General features: G+C 36.7%; 2 protein-coding genes across 9 annotated transcripts; one reads left to right on the forward strand and one right to left on the reverse strand.

The window, feature by feature from the left end:
• Positions 1–1,983: 1,983 nt before the first annotated feature.
• On the forward strand, positions 1,984–12,968 carry Zdhhc8 (zinc finger DHHC-type containing 8). Of its 7 annotated transcripts, none has more exons than XM_018448954.1 (11): positions 1,984–2,452; positions 2,602–2,726; positions 3,158–3,315; positions 3,404–3,576; positions 3,798–3,900; positions 4,593–4,646; positions 7,804–7,913; positions 7,981–8,062; positions 8,680–8,894; positions 8,973–9,140; positions 10,211–12,968. In XM_018448954.1, the coding sequence occupies exons 1-11, from the start codon at positions 2,361–2,363 to the stop codon at positions 10,917–10,919; spliced, it is 1,989 nt and encodes a 662-aa protein (XP_018304456.1). In that variant the 5' UTR covers positions 1,984–2,360; the 3' UTR covers positions 10,920–12,968. The 7 variants fall into 7 exon arrangements, with proteins under 7 accessions (XP_018304456.1, XP_018304452.1, XP_018304453.1 ...); XM_018448950.1 differs by having other exon boundaries at positions 1,985–2,452; positions 7,981–8,125; XM_018448951.1 differs by having other exon boundaries at positions 1,985–2,452; positions 3,173–3,315; positions 7,981–8,125.
• A 629-nt stretch (positions 12,969–13,597) lies between these two features.
• Positions 13,598–15,668, reverse strand: LOC108723304 (DNA primase large subunit). Of its 2 annotated transcripts, XM_018448958.1 has the most exons (7): positions 15,474–15,668; positions 15,024–15,361; positions 14,718–14,945; positions 14,504–14,650; positions 14,000–14,375; positions 13,765–13,923; positions 13,598–13,687 (listed from the first exon to the last, which is right to left on the reverse strand). In XM_018448958.1, the coding sequence occupies exons 1-7, from the start codon at positions 15,613–15,615 to the stop codon at positions 13,662–13,664; spliced, it is 1,416 nt and encodes a 471-aa protein (XP_018304460.1). In that variant the 5' UTR covers positions 15,616–15,668; the 3' UTR covers positions 13,598–13,661. The 2 variants fall into 2 exon arrangements, with proteins under 2 accessions (XP_018304460.1, XP_018304459.1); XM_018448957.1 differs by having other exon boundaries at positions 13,598–13,923.
• Positions 15,669–19,367: the final 3,699 nt, after the last annotated feature.

Here is a 19,367-nt window from a genome sequence, read left to right on the forward strand (position 1 = left end):
AGGACCATTCTTCTAGATCTAAAAGTATGATCCAATTAGCGCGAAGGAAACTTCCAACAGTTGCAAAACAAACGTTCTGCTGAACGCAGCAAATGTGTTTCTAGCTTTACTGTCGTGTGGATGCGCCTTGAGTGGCGCCTTAAGCTGCCATTACACGCATTCTATAACAAGCCATTAGGCCGGAATCAGACTACGCATTGAAGATTGAGATCGAAATTGAAGATTGAAATTTGACCAATGGCTAAGTTTCCACCGAGGGTTAGAGTTGGGTCAGAGTACAAGAACTGACCAATCACAGTCGAGTATTCCCCTGTCATAGTCGAATGACAGGGGAATGCTTGACTGTGGTTGGTCAGTTCTTGTACTCTGACCCAACTCTAACCCTCGATGGAAACTTAGCCAATGAGGGCAAAGGAATTTCACACTGGACGCAGCAAGCGTCAAGCAGCAGAGCAGCAACCAATCAGTGAGGCGATATTTGTAGTGGCGTAAACAATATCTTGCCAATATCCAGCCTTGCTGGTTGGTTGTTGCTCCGCTGCTGGACGCTTGCTGCGTCCAGTGTCAAGATACATAAACAATAGAGTTTTAAGCCATAAGCCATAAGAAATAGACGAATCATAGTCGATTATTCTCCTCGAATTCGACTGTGATTGGTCAATTTCTTACGACTTAAGGCTTAAAACATTAGCTATTATAGATCCTATTGTAGATCTGGGGTAAGGGCTACCGCACACAAAATTCCATAATGATCGTAAGATGTAAACTTAAGCCGATGAGCCAATCAAGATATTGCTTTAAGTCTACGTAATCTAACGAAAATGGAAATAATAGTAAACTTAGCCATAACCTCACAATAAGACGAATTTCAACCGGTTAAAACTCGCCTTATGGATAAGTTTACTGCTATTTCTATTTCCGTCAGATTACGTAAATCTAAAGCAGTATCCTGATTGGCTCATCGGCTTAAGTTCACGTCTTAAGGTTACTGTTACCGAAATTTTGTCTGCCGCAGCCCTAAAGCCCATGGCACATACAAAAACGTAAGGCCGTAAGACATAATCAGTAAGCGAATTGGTCAATCACGATAGAGACTGTAAGGCCAGTAGCGAATCCAATCTTACGATTTCTTTACTGCTTACGTATTACGGCCTTACGTTTTTGTATGCGCCATGGGCTTAATGCCTAGTTCAAACTGGACGCAGCAAACGTCAAGCAGCGGAGCAGCAACCAATCAGCGAGGCGATATTTACAGTGGCGTAAAAAATATCCCTTCGCTGATTAATAAGAAATTGACCAATCACAGTCAATTAGTCTTCTCACATTGAACTGTGATTGGTCAATTTCTTATCCTTACTTTTCACTTCATGTATTGTAGACGACGCATAAGAAATTGATCAATCACATCACAGTCGATTATTCTTTTCACAATCGACTGTGATTGGTCAATTTCTTATTCTTACTTCTTAAGCCAAGCTTACTACGTGTATTGTAGACGGACCATAAGTCCGGATCTACAATAGGTGTTTTAAGTCTTAAGTCGTAAGAAATGAACCAATTACAGTCGAATCCGAGGGGAATAATCAATTATGATTCGCTCATTTCTTATGGCTTAAGGCTTAAAAACCTATTGTAGATCCGGATTAAGAGCTATAGTAGGAGCATATTGGAACATATTGGAGTATGCGACGCGAACTAGAGTTTGAATTTTGAACGTAACCCTGATTGGTTCGTAACTTCTTAAGACTGTACTAAAAAAATGAATAATAAATATATAAATATATTATATATAACGTTTATAATACATATTATATATAGTACATATTATAAATATATATACAAAAAATAAATGCAAATACAATTAAAAAATCAAATTCGCCCTGAAATTTCCATTAGTTATATTTTGGTGAATATTCGCAAGTCAGAAAAACGCAGGGCAAAATACAGAACATACAGAGCAATACGGTGAAGAGGGGATTGACACGCGCGCTGCCGCACGAGATTCAACGAGGGAGCGAGATGCATCGCTATATATGTATGTATGTCATCGAGGTAGTATGCTCGTCGCTCCTCATCGCTCCGATACCCATACGTGAGCTGACCGTTAAATATTGATAGAAAGCCGCTGAGGTTTCACGCCGGGATGACACGCAAGTGACCGGGATCAGGGCTCCCACATCGGCGTTGCGTCACGGACGTCCGAACGGCAGCTAGAATGCGCGGCCGTCCTTGCCGCAATCCGTACGTGTCGCAAGTGAGTCGAACTCGCGATGGACGCGGCCATATTTCCTGCTAGCAGAAATCCTGTCCGTCAGTGATTCGCGCTGATCGTGTGCCACCGAAAGAGCGGAGCGTGCAGAATGCCGCAATGCGATGTGAAGACGAGGCCTCTGCCAGCTACGTTCGCGTGGATTGTTCTATTCATCTCCACGGCACTCTTCTTCATCTTCCCGTAAGTAGTCCCTCTCTTTCTCCTCCTTCGCACCACTTCGCACACACCGCCGTCATCTGTGACTCGTGCACGAGCACGTTCGTCGAGACGGAGCACCCTCCTTCATCCTCGGAGGATATCTTTGAGTCTCACATGTTCCGCGTTCACAGGTGCTGGAACTACTATGTCTCTCGATGGGGCTTATGGGTACCGATTTTGCAAGGAGTCATCACCTTCTTCGTGGTGATAAACTTCTCTCTGGCGACGTTTATGGATCCTGGTGTTATACCAAAAGGTAAACATGAAACTAGTGAACTCTATATAACATACTGCAAAGCTTATGTGTTCATACTGTGAATACAGGCAAGGGATTGTACTCTTTGTTTTTTTAATGTATTACATTCTCTAATGCTTCAATGTTTCGTGGTTCAAATAATACATGCAAGACTGAGAAAATAATCTCTACGTGCAAGTATTTCTCTCGGCTCACTCTTGTCGAGCAGAGTTTCCTCTTATTAGCTTTCCAATATGTTGTAGAGAATTTACTACATGAACTATGGTACTTATGATGAGACAGGCTACATTCCATTGCATGCATAATGCATATGATCATTTTATCCTTGTTTAATACTCTGTGAACAACAAGGATAAAATGATATCTCATGCATATTAAGCCTGCAATGGAACGCAGCCACAAATCTGAAGCAATATGGTTTTTCATTAAAGCACCTCCTGACGAAGATCGGGAAGATGATTTTCGAGCTCCATTATATAAAAGCGTGGAGATCAATGGCATCACTGTACGCATGAAGTGGTGCGTTACCTGCAAGTTTTATCGACCTCCACGTTGCTCACACTGCAGCGTCTGCAATCATTGTATCGAGGTACATTTCTTTTTGTTAATGTTTGTTAGAACAGATTGTAAGAGGATTGTAAGAGGAAAGTTTAATGAGATTGATTTTATATTTTTAGACATTTGATCATCACTGCCCATGGGTGAACAACTGCATTGGTAGGAGGAATTACAGATACTTCTTCTTTTTTCTTGTGTCGCTCAGTTTTCACATGCTCAGTATATTTGGGCTCTGTCTATATTACTTACTAGAGCATAAAGAACAACTGAGTGAAGTTAATACCATTGTTGCGTATCCTTTACATAGAAAATAATTTTCAAAGTAAAATGCTGCTGCATGTAGCATAACAATTATAAAATCTATTCTTTTTAGCTGAACTTTCACGGTTTATCTTTCCTCTTTTTCTCATTGCGTTGAAGAAAAAAAAAAGAGAAGAACTGATGTAAAGTTCAGCCAAAAGAAACATCTATACATTCAATATCGATTTTATGAGATCCTTAATCTTGGTATAGACTCATACTCATGGGAGTGGTAATGCTCTTAATCATTCCAATTTTTGGACTAACCGGCTTTCACGTGGTCCTCGTTTCCAGAGGACGTACTACGAACGAACAGGTGAGGAGCAGACTCCCAAAATTTTATTTTTTGAGTTAGAGATGGCATAATGTTCAGTGTTGAAAGACTCATATTTTAAGCTACTCTACGATGTTCTGAAAGCATTTCTTCATCATCAATTTATGTACTAAAAAAAGTCTAGACATTCGAAATGCATTATGTCCTTTTAACTAGAGACAAATAAAATGCATTTGTTTAACATTATTAGAAATAGTTTAGCAATTTTGTTGAATATTTTACAGTGTGTGAAGCTGGCGTATCATTTCGTGGAAACTCACTAATTATTGAGAGTTCTGGCTTTATTTTCAATAGTTCTATAGTTCTAGATTGATTAAACTAATAGTTCTGCCCTTAAAAACAAAAAAACAAACTGAGACGCCAGGTTCACGCAGCGTCTCACTTTGTCCTGCGCAAGTTTTGACAGATTGTTGTAGGATTTTAAAAGATACATAATTCTAGATGAGTTCTAGAAAGAGTTCTGGCGATAAACAACGTTATTTTCAATTTTTAATGATCCCCCCGCCCCAAAAAATCATTTTTATAGGAACAAAGATGAGACGCTGGCTAATTTTCGACAGTTCTGTGAGTTCTATGATAATTCTCGTGTAGTTCTAAATGTATATTAATCGCTTTTCGAAGAGTTCTGATGACAAATTATTTGTTAATTTTTTAAACAATTTTTATCACCCTAGAAAGGCGACTTTTGGGGATTAATATGTGGGGGACACTGGCGGTATCCCGGATACGTGAGTTCTATGGCAATTTTCGTGTAGTTCTGAATGTATCCTAATGCTTTCTAAAGAGTTTTGATGATATAAATTATTTGTTAATTTTTTAAACAATTTTTATCACCCTAGAAAGGCGCCTTTCAGGAAATATGTATGAGACACTGGCCGTTTTCCGACAGTTCTGCGGATTCTATGGCAATTTTCGTGTAGTTCTGAATGTATCTTAACACTTTCCGAAGAGTTCTGATGATATAAATTATTTGTTAATTTTTTAAACAATTTTTATCACCCTAGAAAGGCGCCTTTCAGGAAATATGTATGAGACACTGGCCGTTTTCCGACAGTTCTGCGGATTCTATGGCAATTTTCGTGTAGTTCTGAATGTATCTTAACACTTTCCGAAGAGTTCTGATGATATAAATTATTTGTTAATTTTTTAAACAATTTTTATCACCCTAGAAAGGCGCCTTTCAGGAAATATGTATGAGACACTGGCCGTTTTCCGACAGTTCTGCGGATTCTATGGCAATTTTCGTGTAGTTCTGAATGTATCTTAACACTTTCCGAAGAGTTCTGATGATATAAATTATTTGTTAATTTTTTGAACAATTTTTATCATCCTAGAAAGGCGCCTTTTAGGGAATATGTGTGAGACGCTGGCCTATTACCGACAGTTCTGTGAGGTTTATGGTACTTATCGTGTAGTTTTGAATGTATTCTAACGCTTTCCGAAGAGTTCTGATGATATAAATTATTTGTTAAATTTGTAAACAATTTTTATCACTAGAAAGGCACCTTTTAGGGAATATGTGTGAGACGCTGGCCTATTACCGACAGTTCTGTGAGGTTTATGGTACTTATCGTGTAGTTTTGAATGTATTCTAACGCTTTCCGAAGAGTTCTGATGATATAAATTATTCGTTAATTTTTTAAACAATTTTTATCACCCTAGAAAGGCGCCTTTCAGGGAATACGTGTGAGACGCTGGTCGATTTCCGATAGTTCTGTGAGTTCTACGCAGGGACTTGGACCAAAATGAAATTTTGGTCTGCTAAGGCCGTATTAGACTACCGACTCTGCAGGTCAACCCGACTGCCGACTCTGACCCGACTGCCGATCAATAATGAACCAATCACAATAAGACTGATTCAATGTGATTGGTCCATTATTGATTTGTCCATTATTGGTCGACAGTCATGGCTCCTGCACACTGGACGCGGCAAAATGCGACGCGGTAACCAATGAACATCTTAGGAGCTGTAAGCTCATTGGCTATCGCGTCACATTTTGCCGCGCGGCAAGCGTTTCCACGTCCAGTGTGCAGGAACCATCAGAGTTGGCAGTCGGGTCGGCTTGCAGAATCGGTAGTCTAATACGGGTTTTACGGTCATGGTCAGATGCTGTATTCAATTTTCGATTTCGGTCCTTTTACCGATAACAATTTCAGTCTTTTTTCGGTCTTTTTCGGTTCTGAATCGGAAAAGTCCGAAATCCCGGTTTCAGCTCTTTTATCGATAACAGTGACCGTAACACCATTTAGATTTCTTTTTTTTTATAGTTACAGGTGTATGATTATCTGTTGTAAAAAAAGGTAATATAATAAGCATAAATTGCATATAAAAACTCACGTTTATTGAAAGAAACATTTTCCATATTTTTTAAAAGAAATATGTAACGGGAGATGTATAAGTACTATAATCATTTCTTTCCTTTCTTTGCTTCTCTTTTGTCTTCTACATCAACGTCAACAATTCGCAGCGGTTCAACTGATCATTTCAACTGTTTACAGCTTGTTGATAATTTTCTATAAAATAATATATCAATCTTACGCAAATTATCATAAACAAGCAAGGAAATAAGAAAGTAACACTCCATGGATATACTGTAATTATTGCTCTTTAAGACTCCTGAGTAGTCGTTGTGTGACATAATCGTCGACCCGACGATCGTACCGAAGAAGTTAAAAACCCGAACCGAAAACTGGACTGAAACCGAACCGAAAAACATTTTCGATCCGGTTATCATTTCGGTCCATTAGCCTGCACAATATTTCGGTCCGGTTATCGGTTTCGATTTCGGTCCGGTACGAGTCCCTGATTCTATAGCAATTCTCGTGTAATTCTGAATGTATCCAAATGCTTTCCGAAGAGTTCTGATGATATAAATAATTTGTTAATTTTTTTAAACAATTTTTATCACCCTAGAAAGGCGCCTTTCAGGGAATATGTGTAAGACGCTGGCCGTTTTCTGACAGTTCTGCGAGTTCTATGACAATTCTCGTGTAGTTCTGAATGTATCCTAACGCTTTCCGAAGAGTTTTAATGATATAAATTATTTGTTAATTGTTTACAAAATTAACAAATTATTTATATCATCAGAACTCTTTGGAATGCGCTAGGATACATTCAGAACTACACGAGAATTGTCATAGAACTCCCAGAAACTGTTGAAAATCAACCAGCGTCTCATCTTTGTTCCTATAAAGTGACTTTTTTTAGGGAAAAAAATCATTAAAAATTGAAAATAACGTTGTTTATCGCCAGAACTCTTTCTAGAACTCATTTAGAACTATGTATCTTTTAAAATCCTAGAAGAATCTGTGGTCAAAACTTATACCTAAATTCTAAGCAGAATCATAAGGCTCGTAACACTTGTAAGAACTTACAGGTGTTTATAACTTTATATAGTATCTTTATGGACAATTTCTTGTTAGCCATAAGATTTACGAGATATCATTAGATATTTACAAATGATCGTACATTTTACAGTAAATAAAATTATAAAATATCATTAGTCATAAGTTCTTATATGTCTTACGAGAACAAATTACGAGCTTACGATTCTGCTTAGAATTGATTCATAACGTAGGACAAAATGAGACGTTGGCATGAATCTGGCGTCTCAGTTTGTTTTTTCGCTTTTTTTCGTTTTTAAGGGCAGAACTATTAGTTTAATCGATGTAGAACTATAGAACTATTGAAAATAAAGCCAGAACTCTCAATAATTAGTGAGTTTCTACGAAATGATACGCCAGCTTCACACACACCATTTTACGTCTTACTAATTGGCAAATTGTTATTTTCTGTAAGGCGCGTGGTTTCCTTGTGGCTTTCTTTCTCGTTTTCTAAAAATTAAATATTTCGGATGAAACGCATTTTGAAAGTTTGATCCTCAGGTAACAGGCAAATTTAACGGGGGCTACAATCCTTTTTCACGAGGTTGTCTGCGCAATTGCTGTCACACACAGTTTGGACCTCAATACCCAAGGTATTGCAAGGAGCCAAGGTATTGTAAAATTAATTCTGTATGCGTAAATTATTTTGTTATAATGAATTTTCTGTATGATTTGCAGCTTACTTAAACCTGATAAGTATTCAGGGAAGCGACGTGGAGCGTGTGCGTCAGAGATATCTACTATAGGCAGTGAGAACCAGGTAAAGACCTACATGGATAGCAGCAATGGTGTTAGAAATGCCAGTTCAAATGCTTACAATAAGGTAAGAGCTAGCGCAGTCTCGCTTATCTTCTTACTTTATGAACACCATGACTTCAATTCGGAATCTGATGCTTGAACCATTATTATGATTTATATTCTTACTATTAACACAGTTAAACAAATGGAAACAATTTGGACAAAGCTTACATCTTAAGCACTCTTTTGCTTCTACGCAGTTTTCAAGCATGTATAGCATGGCTAGCAACATTGTTGTACCACTATTAGAGTAAATGTAAACAGTTATGCAATTTGTAGTACTAGCTTCGTAGTACACTTTAGTGTTTTACTATAGAAATTAACATATATATTTATGTCTTTTTCTCGTATCTATAGAATATGAGTTGCAGCGATGATACCTCATCTATCAGTATTGATCAATCCAGAGTCCTAAGATGCCTTTATTGATTTCCTCCTATGGTTTATACATATCCCATTCATCCAAACTGATCCTAATATTCATAGGAAATATAGTAATGTATATTGCAGAGAGAAATGTATTTTTTTTGTTTGATATATCTTTCTTCGATCCATGATGTTGTTGGTTCTTCTTTATAGTTATCACCTGGACGAGACGGATCGGACACAGATATGGAACCAACAGCGTCTCAATCTGCAGACTGCGAACCTACGCCGCCATTGCAAAGACACGGTTCTAAAAGTAATTTCTTCCTGCCACCTGTGGAGAACAACGAATCTCCTAGGCATCCTCCACCGTCGCAACTTCGCCATCCAATACATTATCCTAGAGGCAGTCCACATCCAAGGCCAAGGTATTTGCAATAGATAGTGACAAGATTTTCAACATGCAAAATGTTCTAGCATAGTACTTATGTTCATCATGTTCATAGAGGGATGAACGGATCTCGAAGTCACACACCTGACCCGTTATCACCGGAGACGAGTGGTTCGCCAGCCACGGTCCCTCAACGTCAAGGTGGTGCCAGCCCAACGATGCAACAACGTATCAAAGCTATTGGAGTACCCACTCCGCTTGCCATATCCAGTCCCATACGAAGGTACGTTATACTTGTGCATTACTGAAAGAAAACTCAAAGTATTTATTAATCCGATATATATTTGAAGAAATACCTTCTAATATCAACACATTTACACGTGATACAAAAAAAAATGAAGGATTGATTGACTGAGTACTTACATTTGATCGATTCTTATATGAAATTATATTCAAATACTTGTATACAATTTCAGATTTATTATGTACCTTTAATTATATATATATATATCGCGATTTTCACATTGCACAAAATTATCTCAATGTAGAGAGCAAGAGGGAAGCGCCACACTAGTAATAGTTACAATGCATCTCTTGAGCACGCTGCCAATACAAAGTGAACGATATTCCTCTTATGATATCCTTTTTGCTACCCTTCGATATGATGTCGGCCTGTTTTGTCAAAATCTCCTGTCCCTCACTGTTAAACACCTCACTCTTGCTCTTCTTTCTCCTCCTTTTCTGTCACCACTGTTCTCGCCTTCCGGAGGACGAAGGAACGTGTCAAAAAGGAAAATTGCGCAATGTAGCTTACAATAAATATTGTAGACGATTAGTCTCTCTGCATGTATATATTACAAGATATATGGTATATAGATAAGTTTGTGTCCCACTGCAGGGGGTGGTAACTGCAAGGAGCTGCTTTCTACCATCATGTTGCAACCTACTGCAGGTAAACACGAACTTCATCCTACGAGGACATACCGTAGTTTACAATTATGCTTTCTTGCATATATCTTTGTATATATAGAAAAACATGGTTGTAAAAATATATTCACATATGGCATACATACACACATACACATACATACACACATTACACAAGATGCTCCTACACACATATTTCTTAGGTTCGCTATCTTTTATGTTTCTTGAATAGATGCTAAATTCTTAACAGGAATGATGCGCTGCTCTCTCTCCTGTATGTCTCGCCAGAGCCGTATTTGTATGGCTACAATGCTCAAGCACTTGCATATTCATCTTGGTTCACTGTACTGTGCATTTGTCGATTATTGAAAGCATCTTGCGTCGTGGAAGATCCGTGAGATCTAAGATCCGTTGTGTCTGTTACAGATCAAACCCGGGTACACCGACGCAGGTTCGTCGGCCGGATTTCATAGGCGTGAATGAAGCGCCAACGTATTATGATGTACAGCAGGGAAATACGGGAGTCGGCGTTCCCGGTTCCGTCATTACTGGTTACAGTCCGCAGCGACGTTTCCTGTCAGAGAGCGAGCTTGTACGACAGGGCACGGATCATCCATACTCGAGAACCAACAACACGGTCGACAATATACGCGAACTGGCTGGTTCGCCGCAGCGCGGTGTTTACATGTGGAAAGACAACTCTCCCGGCAGCTATCCAGGTCCACCTCCTGGAGGAGCGGTGAGCAGTACAGCGCACCAATCACCTTCCCATCGACCTCCGCCATACGACTACTATCGCTCCAATCCCACGAGCCCGACTCAACAATCACAATACACGACGAACGCTCCTAGGGCAGCGTATCATCCAGCCTTGAGAGGTGGAGTGCCCGTCTTCCCGCCACATCAACCACATCAGTCGCCGCAAGTTAAACGAAAAGCGACTACGATGGCAACACCAACTACGCCAACCTCGGGGGATGCACGGCGTCGACCGATGTCCTTCGTCAGAGCCCTCGAAATGACCGATTCCATGGAAATGGTTTCGGCACCCAACGATCCGAGATCTCAAAGACCAACTACACCGACACCGGACCGTGCAAGCGTATACGATATGAACTATGAAATATCCGTATAGCCCACCTTTCCGGTCTCCGCACCATCCTGCGGCTGGACGGAGATTCTACGAGGGCCGCCGAGTAATCTGCATGTCTTATACTCTAATGAGAAAAGGATGTGTGCCGTTTACGAGATATCCGTCTAAATTCTTCTGCGATTGATACCATTACGCGCGTTTAACATTGCAAGCGGGCAATAAACGCAAACCGCGGCTGGTCTTCAGTTTCGTTTGTCGCCAATGGGATTATTCTTACAAATACGAGCATCGGACTTGCCAGAGTAATCAGGATATACGCGATGTGCATGTTTGACAAATTGCCATCAGTAATGTATGTGTGCGCGCGTGAATCATATCGCGATTGACAGTATATAGCATTCATTCTCGGCGAGGAAGTCGGTCCGTCGACGCATTTAATTCGTTGTGGATTCACATGAAGCAGTAAATATATTTATTTCTCCAATTCTTCCTTCGGCATTGAAATCTTACGGTCCGATGATAGAGTTCTTGTATTTTACGCAAGATGAACCCCAACGGTAATGCAAGTGTTCTGTCGTATTAGTAATATCATTTATTTAGTCATTGTTAATGAAAAATAATTTCCACGTACGTAGCAGCGAATGTCCGTTACGTCAAGAATAACAGCGTTTGGTCCGACTGACGATCCGAATTAATGAGTCACGGAGGCGTCAACGAAAGTATATCCCGAGCGCACAGAGGTTGACCTTTATTGGAACCATCACCGATAAATCGGTCCTCTCGCTTGAACAGAAGCAATTATATTTTTTAGTACACGTTTAAGGTCAGTTTAGATTTTTATACAATGACACCGTGACTCATCCTATAGAATACGATTAATCCAATGTCATCCTTTTCTTTCTCTTTTTTCTTGTTCATATCTCCATTGCCGACAAGGAGCATGATTTGATAAATGAGAGAAGCATTAGAGATCACTTTATTACATCCTTATTAGCTCTTCTTCAAATACCAGAGGAGTCCATTGAAAATGAAAAAAGGGAGTTACTTAACCAACTTAAGTCATTATCGGGATAGAATAACAAATCTGTGTAAAATAATCGTGGAATATGTAGTAAATTTTTAATATACATATTTAACAATATTTATACGTAAATGATTAAAAAAAATATAAAACTTTATAATTTGACTTGTTTGTTACAAATGATGATTTTATCGATGTGCCCACTAACATATTTTATTTCTATATAAAGAGTTCGCAGAAGAGAATGTGAAAGAGAATAAAAGTATGAGTGTACAAAAAATAACGTGCAAATGAGAAGAATTTACAGAAGAGTGAAAAGTACAGTTCTAGTTTTCTCAAATGTATACAGGGGTGGTTGTTCATAATATATACGCGAACATAAAATAAAAACTATTTTGATTTTGTTAAAAAACAAAGAGAATTGTAATATATGTATTGCATAAATCCATTACTGCATCCATCGCTGCTATTAAATTTGTGATATAACCCGCTTTTAAAATTGCATGATGGTTTCTCTATCGTGTATGTGTATAGGAAGCCAATAATTATCGGCTATAATTACATTGCTACAGGCTGCAACGTAATATTAATTGAATTTTGCGTACGCACTCGATTCACGATGGATTACACGGGAATCGACTTAGTGTTACATAACACATATCATTTTGACGTCAGACATCGAATATTTTTTAGATTAAAAACAACTTTTGGTATAACAACTGCTTGACTACAGACACAATATTATAATGAGGATTATAAGCATTTCTTCCGTATTTCTTGATAAGCTACATTTAGGATTTATTTAACAAACTCGTTTTATTTCTATTAAGATGACGAACTGTGCCAAAAATTCTCCGTACTCTTCAATCATGTAGTCTTGCTTAAAATAGCATTTAATGAGACAACGGTACAACGTTACGAATTGACTAAGATAATAATGTGTAAGGTGTGGCGAGTGTTAAGTGTTTATAATTCGATGTACTTGTACATAAATATTGCTCGTTACTTCTGTCACTTAAATGTACATACATATATCATTCGGTACTTACGTATCGCTGCAGCAATCTACAGAATAAAAATCATGAAACATAGTAAATTATACTGTGTTGTATCGTGGCAATATTTTTATGTGATGTTTTCTGTTTTTGTGTTAAGCCTGTTATTTTGTTGAAGAAAAAACGAAAAAAATCATGTTATCATTAAACACGTTTTTAAATTCAATCATCTAATTGTAAAAAAATATTTCATTCAAATAAATTAAAGTACATCTCAACTAAAAATACTGTGCATAAAGATGTGTTATTGCACGTGTTTTTACAATGTTTCACGTTACACTTCATAAATCTTAATATATGAGTTATTAAAATTAACTTAAAAGCGCTATAATTAAATTTTAATTAAAGTGCTTTGAAATTGGAAATAATTTTTTTTCATTAAGAAATGCTTATTGTTCATTCATTATGGTAATTAAGATGAAGATAATCTGAATTTGAAATTAAAAAGTTACTAAAAACTTATTTATTAACTTTAATAAATTATTAGCAAGATGAAATTAGCTAATAACTGTCAATTGCTTATCCGTCTTGAGAAATTATTTTGGAAATATTTCATATTTTAAATAAATTAGCATATATATATGCATATATATATATTTACATTCAGGGATCTGTATAAAAAACATTATACACTGTGTTGATGATATTAAATATTACTTGCAATGGTCCTAATAGTTCTAACTTCTTCAAATGTTTTGATTCTGATGACTAAAATGCATCTCCTGTTTCTGAATCTTTAATTTTAACGTAATTTTAAAGTTTATACAAAATAGTAAATTGTTTGATATACATAAAATCAAATAAATCTCACCATGATGACATGCAGTGCGATGTTTCATACTTTCATTAAAATATATATTTGGATGTTCAAACAAGGTGTCGTTAAAACAGTCATGTTTAATTTCATAATATTTGTTACATGCTGCAAAATATTGACCGTCCTTGGACAATTTCATTATTTCTGATCTCTCTAGATAATAAATTAGTTAATACATAAAAGAATTCATTTTATAATTCCACATAAAAATTAATATTGGGATACTTACCCAACGCATTAAAACCGCAATCAGTAAGTTCGTCTTCAAGTATATCGTGCAGCATATGTTTAAAAGGACATCCATGATAATCTCTAGGTCCAATAATCGATTTCAGAATTCTTAGGCACTTGTAAGGCTGATAATCTCTATGACTACCTTCTTTCCCAAAGATGAATCTTATGTAATATTTATATTCTTTAAATGCAGTATCATCCATTATTTTCATGAATTCGTCTTTCCAAAAAGTCATTGCATCGGACAAAGAAAGTCCCATGCCCTTCAGGAACAAACAGTATTGTATTCTACCACCATGTGTAAGATGATGATTCTTCCTTAGTGCTTTGTGAAGCACTCTCATACACAAAGGATAAGAAGTTTCTGCAAGCTATAGTAAAACTATTTGTTACAAAATAAGATTTAGCATGTCAAATTTGTTACAAGATATTGCTGTTATTAGATTTAATATCACGTCTCATTATTAGTTACGAAAGCATTTATAATATTAATTTTCACCTCATCCAACTGGTTGAGTGAAGTATATTGTTGCATCCCTTGTTCTCGTGTGAATACAGTACTCTGAGTAAGAATATTTTCTAAATAGGCAAAGATGTGAGTAAACCTTTCATCATTGTACAAGTTGGCTCTAGCTTCACGTGCAACCTGAAATATAACAACAGAATAGAAAATAGTAAGTTAATTAACAGATTCATAGTAATCACATTTATACTTCAAAACTTGATATAAGAATTCTCCTAAAATGTGACACAAACACAAATGCCATTTCTTGTTTGGGTACAAAAGCTTCGCCGTGCATAACAAAAACTTTACGCTTTCTAATTAAATTGGCTACATGAAAGAAAGGTATCCTATAAAATTGTGTGTTATCAACATCATTAATATTGGGAGAAGACATTTGAAGATATTCTCTGATTTTTTCTTTTTCATTTTGGCTAATCTAGAACCAACAGAAAATATTGTTAAGCCAAGATTTAAAGTAAGTTACATCTAAATATTACAACAACCAATAACTAACCGGTCTAAAGTCAAAATTATTAATGCACATGAACTGTCTGATACCCTCATTATCTAATGAAGTAAATCTCCATTTGAATAACCGTGCCTCTTGCTTAACAAACCAGCTCTTTTTAAATTCATTGAAGGCAACTGTGGACCTTAACATAAAATGAGATATATGATCTCTTCTTCTGACACGTATATCCATGTCAGTGCACGATTTGCATCCCGAGCTATTAATCAATCTTGCAAATTCATCTATCCCTTGTTTGCATAACTCCTCAACCAAGGCAACTCTGCGTTGTGACACCGACATTGTCAGTTTTTGTAAATGGATACGTTCGACCAAAGAAAGAACTACAACACACAAAAATACATTAATTATGAAACAATATTATTATATTAACATATAAATAACAATGTGCTAAATAAAGAAAAATAAGGGGCGATATTCAGATCAATATTTAACCTTTGAGCCGAGTTTCACTTATTTCTTGTAGCTCTTCTAACGTTATCTCTCCAAAGGGTACATTCTGATACAATTGTAAATCATGAGGATACAAATCAGCAGGATTCCTCGATGAAAGTTTCACAGGAACTTGAAATGTCATTGTGAATACTATATCGAACTTGAATAAAATCAAAAGAGCAAAATTAAATAATAAGTCAAAGAAACAAATGATCAATTTAATTCTTACATCTCATAACAATATTTTGTTCATCATTTAAATTTGTAGCAAACACAACTAGGCGGTTCAAAAGTGATTGCGACAACTGAGAAACCTAACGTCCAATCGCGTGACTACTAAACAGGAAGTTGATTGTTCGTTTCTCTTCTATAGCACCTAATAAAACAAACGAAAGTAAAAAAATATTGTACAAAATACTAATAAATTTTAAAAAGATATTGTAAAAATTCAATAAAAAGAAATAATTTGTTAAATATAAAATTATATTCAATGGGCGAGTTCAAGATGGCAAAGCGGCTAGGCATGCTTACCGAGCGATTGAATATGATTGGTTGGATCTATAAGTAACAACCAATTATGATCATTTGCTTAGCGAGCAGGCTAGCCGCTTTGTCAACTTGAACGCGCCCAATGAATCAGAAAAAAGTTTGCTCGCCAAGCAAATAAATATGATTGGTTGTTACTTACATCCAACTAATCGATGGCTGCGTTCAGCAGACTCAACAGTTTTGCAACCGTTTTATGATTGTCTGCTGAGATAGGACCATTCTTCTAGATCTAAAAGTATGATCCAATTAGCGCGAAGGAAACTTACAACAGTTGCAAAACAAACGTTCTGCTGAACGCACCCATCGTCTGCTGAGATAGGACCATTCTTCTAGATCTAAAAGTATGATCCAATTAGCGCGAAGGAAACTTCCAACAGTTGCAAAACAAACGTTCTGCTGAACGTAGCCAATTGCTCGATGAGCAGCAGAGTTGGGAAATTTAGCGCTGCGAAAGGTTTCTTACATTTCCTATGTATAAAACGTATAATACGTATAAAACGTGTAAAACGTGTATTATATACGTTAAAATTCTAAAACTCTCATCTCACATGAAATACAACATAACAACACAGTGAGCACTGTATAATTGGACACTGGACCAATTAATATTCACCTTAAAGTTATCATTTTGATTCACACACATTCTTATTGGTTCAACAACTCTATGCTAGGCTTAGTCCGGATCTACAATAGGTGTTTTAAGCCTTAAGTCGTAAGAAATTGACCAATTACAGTCGAATTCGAGGAGTATAATCGACTGTGATTCGTCCATTTCTTATACGGGGTCTACAATAGAAGTCGTAGCGGTCGTAGGGTCTTAAGTCGTAGAAAATTGACCAATCACAGTTGATTATTCTTCTCATATTCGACTGTGATTGGTCAATTTTTTAAGACTTAAGACCCTATGACTGCTACGACTTCTATTGTAGACCCCGCATTATATAAGCTTAAGGCTTAACTGACCAGTTAAGTTAACTGAGCTTGGTGACAATGGCCCTTATAGTGATATATGAGCTACGTTCCAAAATTGAATGCCTGTACTGAAAATCTATAGTGCACGTAACGTAAACTGTCGCATTTTCAGTGTTGGCAGTAAATTTGGAACACAGTCATGGTATTTTTGGATCTGCTCGCATTGCTTGTACTTTTCCACTCAGCAACTTCGCTTTCACTCTTTTCAACGCCCAAACATATATCTATCTTATTTTAAGTTAAAAAATTTGAGGATTTCAAGCAACGCGAACACTGTAAAGTGCAAACGGTGAAGCGTCATTTACTACATGGCTGAAACCTACGATGTATTATACATAGTTTCATTCATGTATGAAACCACGTATAATATACGTTAAGTTTGATACGTGCTCAACCCTGATGAGCAGGCTAGCAGCTTTGTCCAGCTTGAATGTGTCCAATCCCTGGGGGTCGATTGTGTATTTCGAAATGAGGTGAAAATTACAAAAGTGAGCAAATACATTAGATATTGACCAATTAAATTATGAATATTCTGGTAAATTTGCTCACTTTTGTATATATATATATATATATAATTTTCACCTCATTTCGGCTGCGGTTTACTTGATGTTACAAACGCTTCGAAGCATTATTTGATTAGTCAATTCGTAAAATTCTTTGTTCTGATTGGTCGCTCAAACGTTTCGAAGCGTTTGTAGCGTCAAGTGGACCGCAGCCTTCAAGATACACAATTGATTCCCTGGGATGCGTTCCAAAACTTTACGCGGTCAACTCTGTAGAGCCCCGAGTAGTGGGAGGCAGAGTAAGTCAGAGCACAGTATATACAGTAGCGCAACTCTCACGATTTCACCGTGGATAAAAATGAACTGCACATGCGCAAGCGAGGTATGTAACCAATCAGGGCACTTATATTCCATCTCGCTTCTTCTCTTTATTGTCGCTGTCTGTCTGCACCGTTAAAATGTCCATATAAGAGATTTAAATAGCCATTTAACAGAAAGTGACAGTTTTGATTAATTATAACTGATTAGTTTTCTCTGTTGAATGCAGCTATTATCAATTAGTTAACGTAATAGGTACGTTTCAGCGGAACACAACAGTTTTGAAACCATTTTTATGATTGTGTGCTAAGATAGAATCCACCAATCCTTTAGATCTAAAAGTATAATACAATCAGCGCAAAGAAAACTTCCAACATTTGCGAAATAAACGCTGAACGCAGTCATTTTTTATTCGTTTTTTAAAATAACATTTAACAGGTTTAATATTGTTGTGATTTGAGATATAGTAAATTGAATTAGTCGAATAACTGGACTTTATCTGACAAATATAAGAAGAAATTTAAGAAATAAATTTAACACCGTTTTTTTAACAGTAAAGGAAGAATATTTCAAATTGGAGATTAAGTAATATCGATCAGTTAAAATAAAACGGATTGCTATATTATTATTAGTTCTCTTATTGCGTTTATATTTTGTAACTCTAACTGTCATTGCAAATAAAAAAAGGTTAAGTATAAGTACAAATCTCCTTATATTTCCTGAGAAATAAATGTATATCTATCATGTTTCATTTCTATTTTATTTTCTGTTTTAAATATAATGTATATTGTGTAGGTCTGTTATTTTTCGAAAGTTCTGAACTTATTGCATCAGTGTACACCAGTTCAGAACTTACAGTGGAAAAAGAACGGACCTTATGCAATAAAGTAGAAAAAGAGAAAAGGTTACAATGGAGAGAAGTGAGATGGAATATCAATGCCTTGATTGGTTACATACCTCGCTCGCGCATGTGCAGTTCATTTTTATCCACGCTAACATCAAAGGTGCCGACAGAGAGTTGCGCTACTGTGTATACTGTGGTCAGAGTTAGCTATATTGGAATAATTTGGAATAGATCATGATGTAATAAGACAGGTGAACCAACGCGCATCATGGTGGCCAAGCAATAAGCCAACCAATCAGGAATCTGTCCAAAATGCAGCGCGATTTTCAAAGGCAACATTGATAAATGTAAAAATAATAATAACACAATCCGTAAAGGTCATACGAGTCACGGGCTGATGAAGGTGCCAACGATTAATTTCAATCTTAATTAATCATAAAATAGAATCCTCTTTATTGAACGTTTCGACTCACTTTGGAGTCCTCCTCAGCAATACATATGTGTAATTAATATGTTAAGTATTCCGTCAACATGAGTCACTTGCGTTGTCCGTTATAAATTATAAAATTTTCGACAAACACGTTACGTTATTCGGAGATGTGAGATTGAAATTAAATGTATATAACGAAGATCAGTTTTAATGGTTGTTAATATAAACTTACAAAGCTCATGAAACATGTTGAATGTTCCGTTTGAGGTGAGTTACTT

This window comes from Mycetomoellerius zeteki, unplaced genomic scaffold (assembly GCF_001594055.1).
Source record: "Mycetomoellerius zeteki isolate Tzet28-1 unplaced genomic scaffold, Tzet1.0 scaffold228, whole genome shotgun sequence".
Lineage (NCBI taxonomy): Eukaryota > Metazoa > Arthropoda > Insecta > Hymenoptera > Formicidae > Mycetomoellerius > Mycetomoellerius zeteki.

Bases quoted from the DNA above. Each gene is read 5' to 3' on its own strand.
- Zdhhc8 (XM_018448950.1), top strand. From the start codon at position 2,361: ATGCCGCAATGCGATGTGAAGACGAGGCCTCTGCCAGCTACGTTCGCG. The intron at 3,316-3,403 runs GTACATTTCTTT...TTATATTTTTAG, and splicing joins TCTGCAATCATTGTATCGAG to ACATTTGATCATCACTGCCC. The intron at 4,647-7,803 runs GTGAGTTCTATG...TTTGATCCTCAG, and splicing joins ACTGGCGGTATCCCGGATAC to GTAACAGGCAAATTTAACGG.
- LOC108723304 (XM_018448957.1), bottom strand. From the start codon at position 15,615: ATGACATTTCAAGTTCCTGTGAAACTTTCATCGAGGAATCCTGCTGAT. The intron at 14,946-15,023 runs GTTAGTTATTGG...TGTTGGTTCTAG, and splicing joins ATAATTTTGACTTTAGACCG to ATTAGCCAAAATGAAAAAGA. The intron at 14,376-14,503 runs GTGAAAATTAAT...GTTTTACTATAG, and splicing joins CACTCAACCAGTTGGATGAG to CTTGCAGAAACTTCTTATCC.